The 19729-nt window shown below is 38.8% G+C and overlaps 1 protein-coding gene across 1 annotated transcript in view; it reads left to right on the top strand.

Annotated features, from left to right (window-relative positions):
- The window catches only part of scn12aa (sodium channel, voltage gated, type XII, alpha a), a 141164-nt gene that overhangs the window by 81930 nt on the left and 39505 nt on the right, over nucleotides 1-19729 (top strand). The window contains exons 9-15 of the mRNA XM_079820321.1: nucleotides 5646-5787; nucleotides 5879-6076; nucleotides 6335-6511; nucleotides 8379-8729; nucleotides 12127-12256; nucleotides 12650-12888; nucleotides 15104-15277. Of these exons, the coding sequence (XP_079676447.1) occupies nucleotides 5646-5787; nucleotides 5879-6076; nucleotides 6335-6511; nucleotides 8379-8729; nucleotides 12127-12256; nucleotides 12650-12888; nucleotides 15104-15277 (1411 nt within the window). The remainder of the gene's footprint in view (nucleotides 1-5645; nucleotides 5788-5878; nucleotides 6077-6334; nucleotides 6512-8378; nucleotides 8730-12126; nucleotides 12257-12649; nucleotides 12889-15103; nucleotides 15278-19729) is intronic.

The following is a 19729-nucleotide window of genomic DNA, read 5'->3' as shown; positions in this document are numbered from 1 at the left end:
GCTGCAAATACTCACAATGCAACCAAATACAGAAACACCTTGCAAATACTCACAACGCAACCAAATACAGAAACATTCTGCAAACACTCACAACACAAACAAATTCAGAAACACCCTGCAAATACTCACAACGCAACCAAATACAGAAACTCTAAAGGCTGTCATTAAGCATTTTCTCTTAATTACTTAATTACTGAGTTCACTTAAGTTCTGTTATGCATTGCAACAAAGTCCTTAGTAACCATTTAGCCTTAAAAAATTAAGGCATTTTTCCCCCTCCTGGATACCTTTAAGTCAAACCACTAAAGAGGTTTCATGCAACCAGGCCCTGTTCTAGTATCTGGCTCAGGTTTTTTCAATGCAAGTCTATGAGATTTGTTTGGTTGTTTTATTGTGTAAGTGAAAATCATAAGCCTGCTCACTTATATAAAATATATAATAATAGCACACCTGTGTCTGGGACACAAACGGTGCCACAGTTTATGTTTAACAAAAACAAATATATGTTTGATTAGCCTTCTGTCAAATGCTTGCATACTTGCTAAATTCTTAAGCAGCTGATATAAAAGGTCAGCACTTACATGTGAGTGGGCAGAACCAACATTTCAATCACTGTTACTATAGAGACCTGAGTACCTCTGTCCTCATAGCAACCTAAATCCCGACTACTGCACAGAATTAATCTGTGAATTGACAGCAAACAGGTCCAAACCTACAGGAAAGAAAAAGCAAAAATGAGGTCTCATTAATCTCTCAGTAGTTTCTGCTATAATTTTGCAAAGTCTAACAGGAAAAGCTTGATGCTCAAATATTGAGACCTAAAGGAGTTCTTAGAAATGTGTCATCTGAGTATCAACTTTGTCTGAGATGTTTCTTATAAAGCGTATTAGAAGAAATAAAAGTAGATACAAATAAGACAGTTGTGGTACAGATATAAAATTATAGATACACTACTGTTTAAAAGTTTGGGGTGGTGTTTTTTGTAAAGAAATTCATACTTTTTTTCAGCAAGGATGCATTAAATTGATCAAAACTGGCAGAAAAGACATTTATAATGTTATAAATGAATTCCATTTCAAATAAACTGTTCTTTTGAACTTTCTAATCATCAAAAAATCCAGTTATTTTAAATTGTAATACTATTTTACAATATTACTGATCAAAATTTCAAATATTTCAAAAACTGATCAAATATGCAGCCTCGATGAGCATTCTTTTTAAAAGATTAAAAATCTTACTGACATCAAACTTTTGAATGGAAGTGCATTAAGACATGCACATATAAAATTGGAAACAATTCTCTCATTAGTGCCTATTTCTAATCTCCTTTTAGAGAATTGTAGGATAATCATGAGATAACTTTCTGCTCTGCAAACCCAGTACTGTGAGATCTCTTCTCTTGTCTATGACACCGGTTGTATCGCTACAGTCTCTGAGCATGTATTGTACTGCACTGTATTATATAAACCTGTGTGTGTTTGAACACATTGTCAGAGAGATCATGTTTGCACGATCTATCGCTCTCTCTTTCTGCCTTTGGGCGAGAGGTTTACAGATGGCCTCATTTTGCGGCTCTGCTGTCCAGCTGTTGGCAGTTCCATTACTAAATGATCCCTCTGTCAGATTGACATGCGTCTGTCCTCTGCTTGGCCTGTCACTCAAACTTAATGTCACCATGGTAACGGAGAGAAAGAGAGGATGGACTGAGGTCAGGAGGGAAAAAAATTAACTGCAACTCGATACCCATCTGTTTACTTATAATCTTTGTTTTTTTGGGCCTTAATGCATGTGACTGCTGTGCTTCACCGAGATGGTTTTCTCTATATGTGAATATACTATAAAAACACTAACATTCAAGAGTTTGGGATCACTATGTTTTTTTTTTTAAGAAACTCATACTTTTATTCATCAAACACACATTAAATGGATCACAAATGACAGTAAAGACATTTCTTTACTTGACATTTCAAGAGACGTCTTTCAAAAACATAAAAATCTTACTGATCCCATACTTTTGAACGGTAGTGTGTATTACTTAAATTGTACTTATCATCATGGTAGTATTTTTGTACGGCCTTTAAACTATGCCAATTCAAGTAAGAATTGTTGTGCTTATTTTCAAATGTAACACAAATAATCTTCTTTGACTCCGTTTTAAAGGCCCACTGAAGTGCTTTGAAATGTGCAGCATTATTCAATGTGTTGACGTAATTCCCACTGAAACAGGAAGGCAGGGCGGGACATATCAAGCAGCCCCTCCCCTTTTTTTAAATAGCCAATAGCGTTTAGTTTATATCACAGCTCAGCCAGAGCCATTGAGCTCGGTAATGCCACAGTTTCCTCCTAATCTCTAACCTGTTCTCCTCCTAATCTCCGCCACATTGCTTTAAAATACAGCATTCTGTGCAGAATTCAAACGGGTCCGATATGTTTTCTGGTCTGCGCCGACTCAAACACATGAGCCGCTCTGTGCTATCGTGTGTCTGGACCGGAGCTGCGGTGGTTCACATGACACTAACGTAAAACTAGACTTCATTCGCCACAATGGAAATCATATTCACACTGTCTGAATCGTTCCCTATCCCCTATATAGTGCACTATGTGCCATTCACTATGTAGAAAATAGTAAATGTGTGAAAAAGTGACCTTTTTCAGCCGCAGCTTCAGTATCTATTATGTAGGGGGTGGGGCTTCAGAATCTAGAGAGCATTTGATTGGACAGAAAATGTGATGAGAAGCTGAAGTGCAGAGTGATGTCATCAAAATCTATGATTCAAATTGGCAGAAGTGAGAGACTGAGGGCCCTATCATACACCCGGCGCAATGCACCTCCAGGCTCGCGCCACAAGTGTTTTCTGCTAGTTTCAGCACAACACAGTTATCATTTTCACACCCAGCACAACGTTGTTTAAATAGCAAATGCACTCATGCTCATCTGTTCGTCCATGGGCGTGCTGGTCTGAAAACCAGGTGTGTTCAGGTGCATTGTTGGCGCGTTGCTATTTTGCGGAACTGAAAACGACTGCACCACTGACCAACAAAAACCTGGTCTAAAGGCATCATATTTTTGGTATTATTTAAAGGGCATGTTAGTTATATGCGCCTATAGGTGGGTGCACAAAACACACCCATGAGACATTAAGAGACTAGGTACAACCCTTTTGGACCATGCGCCTGGCGCACCGACCCTATTTTTCGTCGTTAAACTAGCAAAACTGGATTCGGACACATCCTAAGTGCACCTGCGCCATGCGCGTCAGACCATGTGCTCAGATCGTTAAAATAGGGCCCTGTAAGTTTTGAATGCTTATATCTTCTAAACATTAAAGAGTTACTTCAGTGATTTAGCATTAAGCTTTGTATTTAAACTGGGTCATTTATGCAGTTGAAATGTGAAATGATTTTTGAATTTGGTGCCTTCTAGACTGAGAAAAGACAGAACATTTATTTTTGTCTCATGTGGATGAAAGACAACAACTCCCAGAATGCACTTGCTTCGCTGCCCTACGAGGCCACTCCGTACACCGTCGTTTTGATCTTCATCATAGTAATACAATCATTTTGTTCAGTTAGAGAATAAACACTACAATTAAAAACTGAACGTTTCTTTTCAATAAAGTGTGAGTGAGCCGAACGAAAGTCACGGCACAGACGCAGCAGTGTCAGATTTCATTCATCACAGAGAGCTGAGGTAAAGTTAAGCGCCAGTCTGGCGCGTTTTCTGATCGCATATGGAAGCTAAACTATACCAGGAATTCATTGAAGAATTGAAACACTCACTTTGGTCTGCATCGCACCGTTATGATTGTCCGTTCGGCCGTCTGTCTTAAAGGTGAACTATGTAGGATTTTTGCAGTAAAATATCCAGAAACCACCAGGCCAGTGTTATATATTTTGTTCAGTTGAGTACTTAGAATATCCCAAATGTTTTCAACTATTTGTAAATCGTGAGAAAATTGCTATTTTAACCGAGGAACCGGGACGTGTGAGCTATGCGTGTGAGGGAGTCGCCTGTCCATTGCGTCATATCTACGTCACCCTCGGTCTCCGGTTTTATTCAGTGAAACGCTTTACTCTCACTGCATTGTGAACAAGTGTCATAGCAGCCGCCGAGTGAACGTCATAACTTCCTTTTCAACACACTCAGATATATCTAATACGATAAACAGAGTTGCGTTACCTCAAACTCATGACTGGAAAAGAGGAAGTTGCGCCGGCAACCGTGTCATAATAAAAGTCCCGCCAGCGATTATGCCATAATAACAGTCCCGCTCTTCAATCGCTCCTGCGGCCTTGCTCAGCTCCACAACACTCGGTCCTGCTCTGCTTCACTACAGTAATGTTAATAATCGCATCCATGAACATGATTTCTGCCCGAGTCCTATCCTGACTGTTTTCCACCGGCTGTGAGGTGAAGACCACATGTCCCGAGATTCTGCGCTCAAACGTGCCGTCATCAAACTACGCCTTTGTTTTGAACAGGCGACCTCTAGTGGACGGAAAAGTTACATAGTGTAGCTTTAACGTTACATTTTGTGAGTGAGATCTCTCTTCTATGGGCGGGTTGATAACATGCGGAACAGCCAGCTCCATCTAGTGGCTGTAGTTTTAGCCTCTGGCCAAAAAATCCTCTGATGACGCAAAATGACGATATTTGCGCCATCGGAGGAATTTTTCCAGAAATAAAATGCATAATTCTCTCGTCTCAGGTGGATATGAGGGGGGAATGTACCATAATTTGAATATACTACCGGGTTTCTACTGATACAAAGCCTAATGCTAAATCACTGAAGTTACCCTTTAATTGTGTCATTGTTTTGGAGCACACTAGCTTATAGATAACAGTCAGTAAGGCTAACATATTCATAATAAAAGCCAAAAAACTTCCATTTTGATTTCATGGGGACTTTAAAGAACACTTTTTGCCAAAAAGGTTCCATACAAGGAGAAATTGTCTTAAATGATTACCTAATACTTTCATGTTTAATGGGTTATTTTTTTTTTTTAGTGATAAAATATGTTCTATAGATGAAGCGCCTGACAGAACCAAGCAGCAACCTCCCGCAGTTTCTCTTGAAGCCAATACGGAAGTGACTTAAACTGCAATTCATCGACTGGCCGCTAGGGACAGTCTCCAGAAGGGAGCAGAATCTCATTGAACTCCATGTTAAAATGCTCAACTTTACAGCAGAAAAACACATGTTTACAGCCTGGTACAAATTGTGGTTTTGGTCTATACGGCTAATTTTGCCCTTCATGACAACTGTGAGGGGGTGACATTTTTTATAAGTCATTCTTTTACATGAAAAATTCTTTTACGGCCACTTTGAGTGACAGGTGGATAGCCATTTATCTGCTGTCTGTTAGTCATCGCGTCACCTCAGCTCCACCCACGTCCCGCCTCTTTGCCCATTTTCTATTATCCGGTAGTGACGCGCTGACAAGATGGCAACGGCCAGCTCGTCCCTACTTTGCGCTTCAAAACGGCTCTTCAGAATCCTACGGGGACGTCACAAACACTACGTCCATATTTTTTTACAGTCTATGGACAGAACCCTTTAAGGGTCCATTTAGGACCTATATGCTCCTATGTCTCACATTATCATTCCCGCTGTTGAATATCTTCATGTTTCTTCCATACACAGGAAGTGCCCTGATGGGTTTGACTGTCTAAAAACAGGTCGGAACCCAAACTATGGCTACACAAGCTTTGACACCTTTGGCTGGGCCTTTCTGGCTCTCTTCAGACTAATGACACAAGACTACTGGGAAAACCTCTACCATCAGGTACAAGTCCTGAAATTGAAAAAAATCATAGAGACTAATTATTATTACAAACCTCTCCCCCTCTCCTCTGAAATCTTCCTCTCCAATGCAGACTCTGCGGTCAGCAGGGAAGACCTACATGATTTTCTTTGTGCTGGTGATATTTCTGGGTTCGTTTTACCTGGTGAACTTGATCCTGGCTGTCGTGGCCATGGCATATGAGGAGCAAAACCAGGCGACCATTGCAGAAGCCTGGGCAAAAGAAAGAGAGTTTCAGCTGGCGATGGAACAGCTACGCAAGGAACAGAGTGTAATTCGACAACTATTCTTATAAATTAGCAGTCTGAAATAAACAAGAATCACCTGGACCTTAACTTCTTGTGAAGCCAAACTGGTTAGATTAGTTTCATTTAAACTGGGGTTGGCCATATTAAATGTTGGTAAGTTTCTTGGTCAAAATAAAGACCAGGCAAGTACCAGACAATTGTCACTCTCATGTAAAACTATAAGTTCAATATAATCGTTTGATTTTTCTGATAATAATAATAAATGTTTGCCTTTGTGTTAGGCATTAGCAAAACAGCGCAGAAAAGACGCTGAGATGGCCCTGGCAGCAGATTTATCTCCGTCAGCCTTCTCTCGGAAAGACTCTATGAAAGGCCAAAGTAGAGCGAGATCCCACAGAATGCTGTCAGAGGAGATGGAGGACAACATTTTGCTCAAATTTGACCCGTTTGATGAGAAAGTAAGTACTTCCAAACTATTTCAGAACTGTTTTATTTATATTTGGCCATAAGGAACACTCAGCATTAAAAACAGCATTTAGTAATCATGGTTCATGTTAACTAATGCATTAAAGTGCCCCTATTATGCTATCTATATATTCGAAATTTAGTTTTGGAGGTCTCCAACAACAGGTTTACATGCTAAGGTCAATAAACTGTTTAATTTTCTTATAATATACTTGCACATCACCACAATATGCAATGATTCTCAAATGACTCGTCAGATGAATCAGTCTCTCTAAATCCCTCCTTTCCACGAGCTGCTCTGATTGGTCAGATGGCCCAATCTGTTGTGATTGGTCGCGTATTTCGGAAGCTAAACGCCCATTACCATAAATTCAGCTCCGTCAGGAGGCTTCCTAAAGCTCAGCGATTGTACACACTGTAAAGACAGTAACGATGACGTCAATTTTACATCAATCCCAGCGCGAGTCTGAATCGATGATGAAATATTGGAAGAACTAGTTATTAAACCCGAACCTTGAGCAGGACGTTTCCCAGTGATACGCTACTCAGTTTGAGGTACATTATGAGATGTTTCAACTGTAATTCGTCACCGTGCAATAAGGGGCAATATCTCTAATGTTCTCACTTAGAATTGTTATACACTTACATGAAAGGTCATTTTCAAAAACCCATAATTGGGGCACTTTAACTAAAATTAAGAAATGAGACCTTATTGTAAATTTTTAGCATTTGAAAATTACAGAGTGGACAGTTTAAATCCCAAAATAAATATAATAAGAAATATACACTGGCGGTCAAAAGTGCGGAATAATTCAGATTTTTTCATGCTTTTCAATAAAGTCTCTTCTGCTCACCAAGGCTGCATTTATTTGATCAAAAATGCAGTAAAAACAGGAATACTGTAAGAAAAAAAAAATTCCATTTAAAATCTATTTGAATATATTTTAAAATTGTATTTATTCCTGGGATCAAATTTTATTTTTCAGCATCATTACTCAAATCTTAAGTGTCAAATGGTCCTTCAGAAATCATTCTAATATACTGATTTCTGATTATCAATGTTGAAAACATTATATTTTTACAGGATTGATTAAATATAAAGTTCAAAGAGCAGTATTGAAATGATTTGAAAATATTATTTGACAATATTATTTTTTACTGCATTTTTACACATGGTGTGCCTAAGATACTTCTTTCAAAAACATTAAAAAATATTAATTATTCCAAACTTTTGACCTGTAGTCAAAACTTGCAAGAAATGAATACTTTTATTCAGCAAGGATGCATTAAATTGACTCAAGTGACAGTAAAGACATGTATAATGTTACAAAAGATTTCCATTTCAAATAAATGCTGTTCTTTTGATATTTCTATTCATCAAATAATCTTGAAAAATATTAAGCAGCAATATTGATAATAATAAGAACTATTATTATTAATTGATTTTCAATGTTAATTAATAACAAATCAGAAAAGCAGACTGATTTCTGAAGGATCATGTGACACTGAAGACTGGAGTAATGAAACTGAAAATTCAGCAATAAATTACATTTTAAAATGTATTCAAATAGAAAACAGTTATTTTAAAGTGTAATAATATTTCACAATATTGCTGTTTTTACTCTATTTTTGAGCAAATAAATACAGCCTTGGTGAGCAGAAGAGACTTTTTTCAAAATAATCTTAATTATTCCAAACTTTTGACTGCCAGTGTATTAAAAAAAATATTAAAATGTTTAGACAAAAAGAAATAGCGCACTTAATAAAAAATAAATAAATAAAAACATTGCTTCTGTCTAAATGAATATCTTGTCTTATCATCTGCCCTCTAATCTCTCTTTCAAACTCTCTATCCTCCAGCCAGCTCACCCTCTCCTAGCCACTCTCTCCTCCCATCCTCTGAGCACTCGTCGTGGAAGCCAACTCAGTATCTTTACCTTCCGGCCACGCAACAGTTCAGAGGCTGACTTTGCAGACGACGAACACAGCATCCATGACGATGGGCGGAGCCGAGCGGGCTCCATGGCGACGCCGTGGCACAAGCGCCGTGCGGGCAGCATCAGGAGTCACTCCTCACAGGTGTTCACGCCCACCCTCACTCTTAACGGCAGACTGAACGTTTCTTTGGACCAGAACGGCATCACCAGCATTGGCCTGCACACCCCAACCTCTTTTCCAGCGTTCAGTATGGAGAGGGTCAAGGAGGGCACGGTACGGTCTTATCTGCATCACACCAGTTTTACATAGATTAAAAACCTGTATGTTTGTCCTTCAAAGAACACAAAGGTAGTTATCAAGGAGAATGTCCAGATAAATCTATCAACTTGATGGCTTTGTCCCAAAAAGTTAAAGGTTCCCTAGAATGAGTTGAAACAATATTTTAAATTGTTCTCTGATATCTACATAGAGGGTATGTGACTTATTTAAGGGGGAAAATTGTCCAGATACAGTTTTACAGGTCCATTTACAACCCTAGAAATTGTCCCTAGAATGAAATGGTCTGTTTTTGCCTTTTTTGGAAGGGTCATGAATATTAATGTAGAGTTCTGCTCTGATTGGCTGTTTCACTGCGCGGCTAATTTCAGTAGCTTTAGTGACAGAAACACATCTATACTGTCCGTCATGACAATGGAGAGATTATGCATCCAACCTTATATGTTTGAGTCTGTTTCTGACGAAGATGCAGATTTTGAGGAACAACCAATTGTTTTGAGATCGGAAATGGATGCTTCTGAGTGACAAGTTTAGTCTTTATTTTTAGCAAAACTATAACTTCAGCCTACATGTGAACTAGCATATAACATTAACTTTACAGATTAACTCATAACGTCAGCAGTCACAACTTTGTTTTTAGCATTGTAAAAATATTTAAATCATTGTAATGCGTCACCGTATGATTTTACAATGATAGCTTCTTCACTTTGAGCCACAAACTGTAAACAGTGAACTGGGTATCGCGTAAATATTTTGTTTATACAGTACAGTAAAGTTTTTTTTAACAAATTCACTAGATGCCTTGTCAAATGACTATCGTTTCAACTTAAGTGGTGGAGAAGGTGATGTTAGCTAGAAGGATCGAGTGAGCTATAAACATCTAAACTAACGGAGTTAGCTCCTGAGTTATGTGTTGTTGATGAAATATAGGCTAAATTATCATTCTATCCGACAAAAGGGATTGCCATATGTATCTACTGTTGTATTTTGTAGATTTATATGACAACACTGGCAGGAAATCATATTAACCTTTGTCATTTTACATACTGTTATGTATGCTACTTGGAGTTTCCTATTGTTACTGTACTAGCATCTTGCGTTGGATCAAGACAACACAGGGGATATTATCGTGAATGTTGTCTCACTAAGAAACTTTCAATTTAATCAGAAATAGTTTAGACAGTCAAAAAAATCACTACTTACTTTTTGAGGGAATATAGTTTGAATTGCTGCTTCTTCAGTATCAGACGCTGAGTGAAGCCTGCTTGATATTGTCCCAGGTTAGAAGAACTGTCCGTAGTGAAATGGGCCGAGCAAACGAACAACTTTGAATTAAATAGTTGCGGTATCCGGTTAAAGATAAACATCAACCATGCCTGTTGACAGTTTTGTTCTGTGGGAAGGGTCTGAAAAGTCCTCACGTCCCCTGCACAGCCTGGAACATAACATTTATTTCCATGATCTGCCATTTTCGCTATCCTCACGTGACGCTTGTTCACAATACCAGCAGAACTCCCGATGATTCGGCTGCGCAGTTCAGCTTGGCCTTGAACATGTGCTGGCATATGCAAATGTTGCGGGCGTACATATTAATGATCCCGACCCTTGCGTAACAGTCGGTGTTATGTTGAGATTCGCCTATTTTTCTGTGGTGTTTTTCACACGAGATTAAGGGCACTTTCACACCTACCTTGTTTGGTCCGGATTCTCAGACTTTTCAGTTTGGTCCAAATCAAAATTACAGGTGTGAAACCTCCCCCGTACCACGGTCCGGACCAAACAGATGAAATTTGGTCAGATGAAAAGAGGTAGTCTCGGTCCGGACCAAACTGAACAAAGGTTCGGTTCGTTTCTAGTGTGAAAGCACTTTCTGTATGGTTAGTACTTTCAGACCATTTACAGGAAGTTCCTGTTTATGTTATTATGTTATTTATAATATAATATATTATAATGTTATTTTTAAATTTCATCTGATTATGAATAGTGCAAAGATGCCAGTGGGTCAGAACTGATTTTGGTGGTTATTATATTTTGTTTAATATTACGTTTTTTTTGTAGAATGCCTTTCTTTAAAGTGAATTTCGTTTTGTATAAATTGTATCTTAATTTTAATCAATGTTTAATCAGATAATTGTCTGGATTTAATAAATAAGAAGCAAATAGACTATAGCAGACATTAATCGCGGGAGCGATCACATGCTTTGCACATGAACTGGAGCGCGTCTCAAATAAACCAGGCTACTTGTCTCACAAACATGAGAAATATGTGTATATAAAGCTTGAAATGTCCACTTTTAAACGTAACGAAAAGAAAATAGTCAAGCAATGCGCACTGTTCAATAGTGGCAACGATATGCGTCCGTTCATTCATTCTTGTCAAAGACGCTGACGTCAGACGCACGTCCGTTTACAAACCGATCAATGTTCAGATGCAGCCCACATAGGTGAAGACGAGTGGACGTTGTAAAGTTCTTTAGTCCGCTCGCATAATTGCAATGTGAAACCAAACCAAAACTAACCGAATGTATAAAATGTATCAAAACATGAACTTCGGTTCGGACCTTGGTGCGGACTTTCAGGTGTGAAAACGGCCTTACATATGAAGGAGGAAGCAATGGTGTTTGAGACTCACTGTATGTGATGTCCATGTACTGAACTCTTGTTATTCAGCTATACCAAGGTTAATTACATTTTTCATTCTAGAGCACCTTTAATAAGGAATGCATTGCAACAATTTCAGTGAAATAATAAGCAGAAGTGGTTGAAAATGGACAAAAGAGATTAATACACCTACTTGTGATCCGATCGCCCAAAGTCTTGATACCAGGTGTAAACAGGGCCTATATAAAGGACTAGGCGATAATATAGTTTACATCTTGCAGTTGAGATTTGCTTTATAGTATATATTGCTTTATGTGAGGGTGTACTTTATGTATGCAAATAAAGTTGGGCAATAATTGGCGATAATATAGTTACATTTTACAATGAAAGAAAAATCAGGCTATATAATATACACTACTTTACATGAGTGTACTGTATGTAAGCAGGTAAAGTTGGATATAATATATATCCAACTTTAAATATAGAGCTGTGCGATAATACACTTTACATTTGATGATACAAGCAATCACGCAGCTGAGATTTGCTGTATAGTATAATCTGCTTTTCATGAGTGTATCCAGGTAAAGTAATGTGTACAATATATCCAACTTTTAATATATCGCTGGGTGATAGTAAAGTTTACATTTTTCGACAGAATAACAATCAAGGAGTCGAGATTTGCTATATTGTTTTAGTACACACCTGCTGCTTTAGACGGAAGTTGCCTATGTAGGCAGCAGACAATGAGGACGTTCACTTGATTTGATGTTTTTATGTTCATTTTGATTGACAGGAGCAAGTGTATCAGAATGAAGAGACCACTGCAGCTGCCAAGCTGACTGTCGACATGCAGGAGGAAGTCCCGCCCCCTCACAGGAAGAGAGGACTGAGCTCTGTCAGCTTCTTCAGTGACGCCATGGACGGTGTGACGGACTAAAATTATTCAGGAAAAATAAAAACAGACACAAATGAGAGAATTGTTGACATGCTGTAAAAGTATCAATGTGGATATCAGCTCAGATCAGTAGCTTATTGGATCTCAGAAGAATTTGATGAAAAATATTTGAGATCACATTGAGAACTTTTGATTGCAGACTTTGCTACCTCTGAGCACAGTTTGAGACTCTTCTGAAACTCTTTTTCTCATGAGACAAAAAGGAAGAAGAAACATCTTTGATTGCCCTCCTGCTGTCAGGGAGAAACATTTGATCTATTAAAAGATGATGAAAAGATTATGATTTCAACTTAAATGCCTAAAACCATCAGCTTAATGTCCTTAATGTTACTTATTTATTGTTTTCCGTCTCTTCTCTTAGAACTTGAAGAGGCCCATCAGAAATGTCCTCCATGCTGGTATGCATTCGCGAAGAAGTACCTGATTTGGACATGTTCTCCAGCCTGGCTGAGAGTGAAGGAAGGGCTTAAAGTCATGGTGATGGATCCCTTCCTGGACCTTGCAATTACCATTTGCATTGTTCTCAACACTTTGTTCATGGCACTGGAGCACTATCCCATGACAGATGAATTCAACAGCATGCTGAGTGTTGGAAACCTGGTGAGGACAAGTAAAAGCGCTCTCAAAAACTTGGTTTGTTTGAACATCTCAACCAGCCCTGTTTCTTTGCTCCTTCTACATCTGTAGAATGAAAGCTGCTGTATGTAAGTTTTTGAGTGTACTAAAGGATAAAAATACCATAATTTGTTTGCATGGTTGCTGAGTTCACATACTCGTTTCTCTGAAAATTTTTACTTTGAAATGTGCGTTCCGTGTCAGAATGTCTGTTTTTGTTTTGGTCTGTGCGATAATGCACGTTGCCAATTTACCCAATAGTATTTTGACACCCCGGGTTGCCAGTTGGCAGAAAACACATGCAGCGAATTTCAGCCATGGGAGCCAGTAAACAAACTGGGTGATAGATTGCAGATTCTACCAAATTAAAAGCCTCAGCATCCATCTAAAAACCTCTATGAACGGGAGCATATTAAAACGCGTTATAAACTCATCATAAATCAATAAATCAACTTGCAGTGTGTAAGTCTTCTCGCCTTCCATTGTCAATAGCACTCGTTTCTTTTGCGTGTCCTCAAACTGACAACCCGCGTGAGCGTCGAGTCTGAGGAGGAGGGGGCGGGGCAAACAATATTTTGAATTTGGACTGCAGTACCCATTTCATTCTTACATACAGCACCTTTAAACTACCACTCAACAGTTTGGAATATTTTATGTCAGTTTTATATCTTATTCTGCATTTATTTGTTTAAAAATAAAGTAAAAACAGTAATATTGTGAAATATTACTACATTGTCTTCTTTTAAAAAAAATTCAGCTGTCTTTAGTCTCACATGATCCTTCAGAAATCCTTCTAAATATGATTATTTGCTGCTCAAGAAACATTTTTTATTAGTATCAATAACTATGTTTCTATTAAAAGTTGCAAATTTAACTGTGCAAAATTGGAATATCAGAACAAAAAAATTGGAATAAATCATTTGCGATTAAAGCAGCGTTTCCATCCCATGTGTTCAAGAGAACAAAATGGTCTTTTCCTGGAAAATTGGCGCAAAATATATAATATAAATGGAAGTTGCTACAATCGGGGGAAGCTACTGTGGCTCTTTTTTCGTACATCATAAATGACTTGAAGCGTGCAGATGAAACGCAATAAACGCAGTAATGTCATCTTGCGTTTAGATGCTGGTATTCAATCATATGAGACGCTTCTGATAGCCTGGTCCTACCAGAGTCTGGCCACTCTCCATTTACAAGTGTTAACTTCCTTGAAGGCGGCCAACGTGCCTCTGTTGAAGTTTAAAACTATTTGATCTGCTCAGAGCCACTCTGGATCTGCCATAACCAATCGCTAACATTTGGTTGTGAAGTATGTCATCTCCAACTAGCGCATGACATCAATAAAAATTGACCGGAGAAAACCAGAGAATATACCGCAATCCCAGACGGAGTACTGAAGGAAAATGAAAATTGAGCAGAAGTAACGCTTCTGAAGGAATTAAACCAAATCATTCTGATGACAGACTTTGGCTCAGGAATTTCAGACCAAACCAACATTTGAGATGTTGTGCAATGAAGAACAAAAAGAAGTCCTGCACATTATCAATACTTGCAAACGATATAAAAAAAACCCCAGCATGCTGAGGTATATGCCTGATGAAGGTCATGAGACCCAAACGCTGCTAATCAACAACAAAAAAAGGTATATTGTTCGCAAGTATTGATAGTGTGCGGGACTTCCTTTTGTTTTTCAGTTTTTTTTACTTTTTTCCTACGAATTAAATTGATCCGCTGGTTTGTCCCATTATCCAATCACATCCTCTGTTGAGGCAAAGTCACATGAGTTTTTTGTTGCGCATCAAGGGATTTATTCAGTAAATGTGTTTCCATTGTAGTTCATGCACATCTTCTTTTCAGGTATTAAAATTGTATCTGCCTCAATTTAGAGAATTTTTTGTGCATTTTTAGAATTTATGCACATCTTGGTGTTTCCATCCAGTGTTTTTTTATGCGATATCCCAAAATGCACATAAAAAAGGGTCGATAGAAATAATGTTGAAAACTGCTTCTGCTTAATACTTTTGTGGAAACTGTTATACCTTTTTTACAGGATTCTTTGATGAATAGAAAGTTCAAAAGAACAACTTTTATTTATAAAATTTCTCAATATGATTGTTTTGCTTGGAAATTTTTGGTAAAATAAATGTAGCCTTGGTGAGCATAAACGTCTTTCAAAAATGTTTTTGTTCTTGTTTACCAGGTGTTCACTGGAATCTTCACTGCAGAGATGATGCTGAAGATCTTTGCTCTGGATCCATACTATTACTTTCAGCAAGGCTGGAACATCTTTGATGGAATTATCGTTTGTTTGAGTCTGATGGAGTTGGGCCTTTCCAACGTGGAGGGTCTGTCTGTTCTCCGCTCATTCAGACTGGTAAGTTTCGACTCTGCTTGGAAATAGACATTAAATTCTATAGATTGGACAACAGTGGAGATGGGCAATATATGAGAATCATAGGACAGGAAAATATTTTTGAGTGAATCATTGAATCTGAGTTTTGAATCAGTTAAAGGAGGAATTCACTGCTCTGCTGGGCTTTTAATAAAACTTGGCTAACTATGCTGTAGAGACACAAAAACAATTCTACATGACCAGAGAAAACTTCAATACTCATAATGCACTTTTGATTTTGACGACACCCCTTTGTCGATTAAATGTGGAAAAATGCGGAAATTTGGTCTGTAGTTTTAACAAAAGCCCTAGAGCTGTAAAGTCCACCAGATGATGCAAAATGATTTGTTTTCGTGTCTTCCCGTGGACTTTTGCTGACAAATAATCGGGGATATCTGGGACCGGTAACATGGAGAAAGAATTAAAGTTTACATATTGTCATTTACAGGTGCTGGTCATATAATTAGAATATCATCAAAAAGTTGATTTATTTCACTAATTTCATTCAAAAGGTGAAACTTGTATATTATATCCATTCATTACACACAGACTGATATATATCAAATGTTTATTTTCTTTTAATATTGATGATTATAACTGACAACTAAGGAAAATCCCCAATTCAGTATCTCAGAAAATGAGAATATTGTGAAAAGGTTCAACATTGAAGACGCCTGGTGCCACACTCTAATCAGCTAATTAACTCAAAACACCTGCAAAGGCCTTTAAATGGTCTCTCAGTCTAGTTCTGTAGGCTACACAATCATGGGGAAGACTGCTGACTTGACAGTTGTCCAAAAGACGACCATTGACACCTTGCACAAGGAGGGCAAGACACAAAAGGTCATTGCAAAAGAGGCTGGCTGTTCACAGAGCTCTGTGTCCAAGCACATTAATAGAGAGGCGAAGGGAAGGAAAAGATGTGTTAGAAAAAAGTGTACAAGCAATAGGGATAACCACACCCTGGAGAGGATTGTGAAACAAAACCCATTCAAAAATGTGGGGGAGATTCACAAAGAGTGGACTGGAGCTGGAGTCAGTGCTTCAAGAACCACTACGCACAAAAGTATGCAAGACATGGGTTTCAGCTGTCGCATTCCTTGTGTCAAGCCACTCTTGAACAACAGACAGTGTCAGAAGCGTCTCGCCTGGGCTAAAGACAAAAAGGACTGGACTGCTGCTGAGTGGTCCAAAGTTATGTTCTCTGATGAAAGTAAATTTTGCATTTCCTTTGGAAATCAGGGTCCCGGAGTCTGGAGGAAGAGAAGAGAGGCACACAATCCACATTGCTTGAGGTCCAGTGTAAAGCTTCCACAGTCAGTGATGGTTTGGGGTGCCATGTCATCTGCTGGTGTTGGTCCACTGTGTTTTCTGAGGTCCAAGGTCAACGCAGCCGTATACCAGGAAGTTTTAGAGCACTTCATGCTTCCTGCTGCTGACCAACTTTATGGAGATGCAGATTTCATTTTCCAACAGGACTTGGCACCTGCACACAGTGCCAAAGCAACCAGTACCTGGTATCCCTGTTCTTAATTGGCCAGCAAACTCGCCTGACCTTAACCCCATAGAAAATCTATGGGGTATTGTGAAGAGGAAGATGCGATATGCCAGACCCAACAATGCAGAAGAGCTGAAGGCCACTATCAGAGGGCTCTCATAACACCTGAGCAGTGCCACAGACTGATCACCTCATGCCACGCCGCATTGCTGCAGTAATTCAGGCAAAAGGAGCCCCAACTAAGTATTGAGTGCTGTACATGCTCAAACTTTTCAGTTGGCCAAGATTTCTAAAAATCCTTTCTTTGTATTGGTCTTAAGTAATATTCAAATTTTCTGAGATACTGAATTTAGAATTTTCCGTAGTTGTCAGTTATAATCATCAAAATTAAAAGAAATAAACATTTGAAATATATCAGTCTGTGTGTATATATCAATATATCAGTCTTTTTGCTGCTGAAGTTTTAATCAGAAACCTTGTTAAACATCTCTGTCGTAACTCTCACATACTTATGGGTTTCAAGACATGGAAGGATCATGAAACTAGTTTAAATTACATTAGAAAACGCGCATTGGAATCATGAAAATATTCAGTGTATTTACTTTTATATTTCCTGCAAAATTAGTGTGAATATCATGAATATTCAATACATTGCTTTAAATATTAGAATGCATCATTCAGAGCTTTCGAAAAAACACCACAGATTTACACAATTCTGATTTGTATTATTTCAAAACCAAAAATGGGCATAATTTCATCCTCAATGAACTTGATTCTTGGCTCTAAAACTGCCATCAGTTTTTGTATCTGTAGCCTGTAATTAGGAGGCATTAGTGTATTTGACACACACCGAATCCATTAGTGTATCCATTTAAATATCAAGACATCTGTATTTATGTGATTAAAAACACAGTACGCATGACAAAGGTGGCACGCAGAGTCCGTCTGAACTTGTATGACCCCCTCGAACTCAAGCGTCTTCCAATTCATTATCAGATTAAAGCTGCACTGAGCTTTTAACATCCCTTTATATTGTGATAACAAAACTGATGCTAAGCAGCGTTGTGTGTGTACGTTGAAAATTCAGCTGTCTTTTTTCATGGCTTCACCCACATGTGCATATTTGGCAGAGCAGTAATCCTTTATCCATTAGTGAGATTAAATATGCTAGAGTTGACATCTCAAAAAGTGGGCTACACTTTCTTTTAGTTCAACATCAGTCACATTGCAAAATATAGGTCATGCTTTAGATCAAACAAAAGGACATTTACTTCAGAAAATGTGTCTTTGATTGGCTGTTTGCAATCTGATTGTTTGCAACTAATAAAATATGGTCCCCTAAACATTCCAAAAACATCTGAATGTTCTGTGAAGGTCCACCAAATAACGTCCCCCAACCCTTTAAAGAACTCCACATCATGACCGTCTCAGAAAGTTTCGGAGAACGTTAGGTGACATCCTTGACACCAGCGGGGATGTTCTGAGAACGTTCTGGGAACATCAAATTTCCAAATAATATATGGTCTCCTAAATGTTCCGAGAACGTCCTGAATGTTCCACGAAGGTCCGACAAATAACATCCCCAAACCCTTTAAAGAACTCCACATCATGACCGCCTTGGAACGTTCTAGGAATGTTACTGGGCGACTTCCTTGACACCAGTGGGGATGTTCTGAGAACATTCTGGGAACATCAAATTTCCAAATAATATATGGTCTCCGAAATGTTCCTAGAACGTCCTGTATGTTCCACGAAGGTCCGCCAAATAACGTCCCCCAACCCTTTAAAGAACTCCACATCATGACCGTCTCGGAACGTTACTAGGTGACGTCCTTGACACCAGCGGGGATGTTCTGAGAACGTTCTGGGAACATCAAATTTCCAAATAAAATATGGACCCCTAAACATTCTGAGAACGTCCTGAATGTTCTGTGAAGGTCCGACAAATAACGTCCCCAAACACTTTAAAGAACTCCCATCATGACCGCCATGGAACGTTCCAGGAATGTTACTTGGCGACTTCCTTGACACCAGCGGGAATGTTCTGGGAACATAAAATTTCCAAATAAAATATGGTCTCCTAAATGTTCCGAGGACGTCCTGAATGTTCCATGAAGGTCTGCCAAATAACGTCCCCCAACCCTTAAAAGAACTCGACATCATGACCGTCTCGGAACGTTCTGGGAGCGTTACTAGGTGACGTCCTTGACACCAGCGGGGACGTTCTGGGAACATCAAATTTCCAAATAATATATGGTCTCCTAAATGTCTCGAGAATGTCCTGAATGTTCCATGAAGGTCCTCCAAATAATGTCCCCCAACCCTTTAAAGAACTCCACATCATGACCGTCTCGGAGCGTTACTAGGCAACGTCCTTGACACCAGCGGGAATGTTCTGAGAACGTTCTGGGAACATCAAATTTCCAAATAATATATGGTCACCTAAATGTTCAGAGAACGTCTTGAATGTTCTGTGAAGGTCCGACAAATAACGTCCCCCAACCCTTTAAAGAACTCCACATCATGACCGCCATGGAACGTTCTAGGAATGTTACAAGGTGACGTACTTGACACCAGCGGGGATGTTCTGAGAACATCAAATTTCCAAATAATATATGGTCTCCTAAATGTCTCGAGAATGTCCTGAATGTTCGATGAAGGTCCTCCAAATAACGTCCCCCAACCCTTTAAAGAACTCCACATCATGACCGTCTCAGAATGTTCTGGGAACATTACTAGGTGATGTCCTTGACACCAGCGGGGACATTCTGAGAACGTTCTGGGTACATCAAATTTCCAAATAAAATATGGTCCCCTAAACGTTCTGATAACGTCCTGAATTTTCCGTGAAGGTCCGCCAAATAACGTCCCCAAACCCTTTAAAGAACTCCACATCATGACCGCCTTGGAACGTTCTAGGAATGTTACTAGGCAAC

The sequence above is a fragment of the Gobio gobio genome, assembly GCF_949357685.1.
Source record: "Gobio gobio genome assembly, chromosome: 6".
NCBI classification, from domain to species: Eukaryota; Metazoa; Chordata; class Actinopteri; order Cypriniformes; family Gobionidae; genus Gobio; species Gobio gobio.
This window is presented reverse-complemented; position numbering and strand designations above follow the sequence as displayed.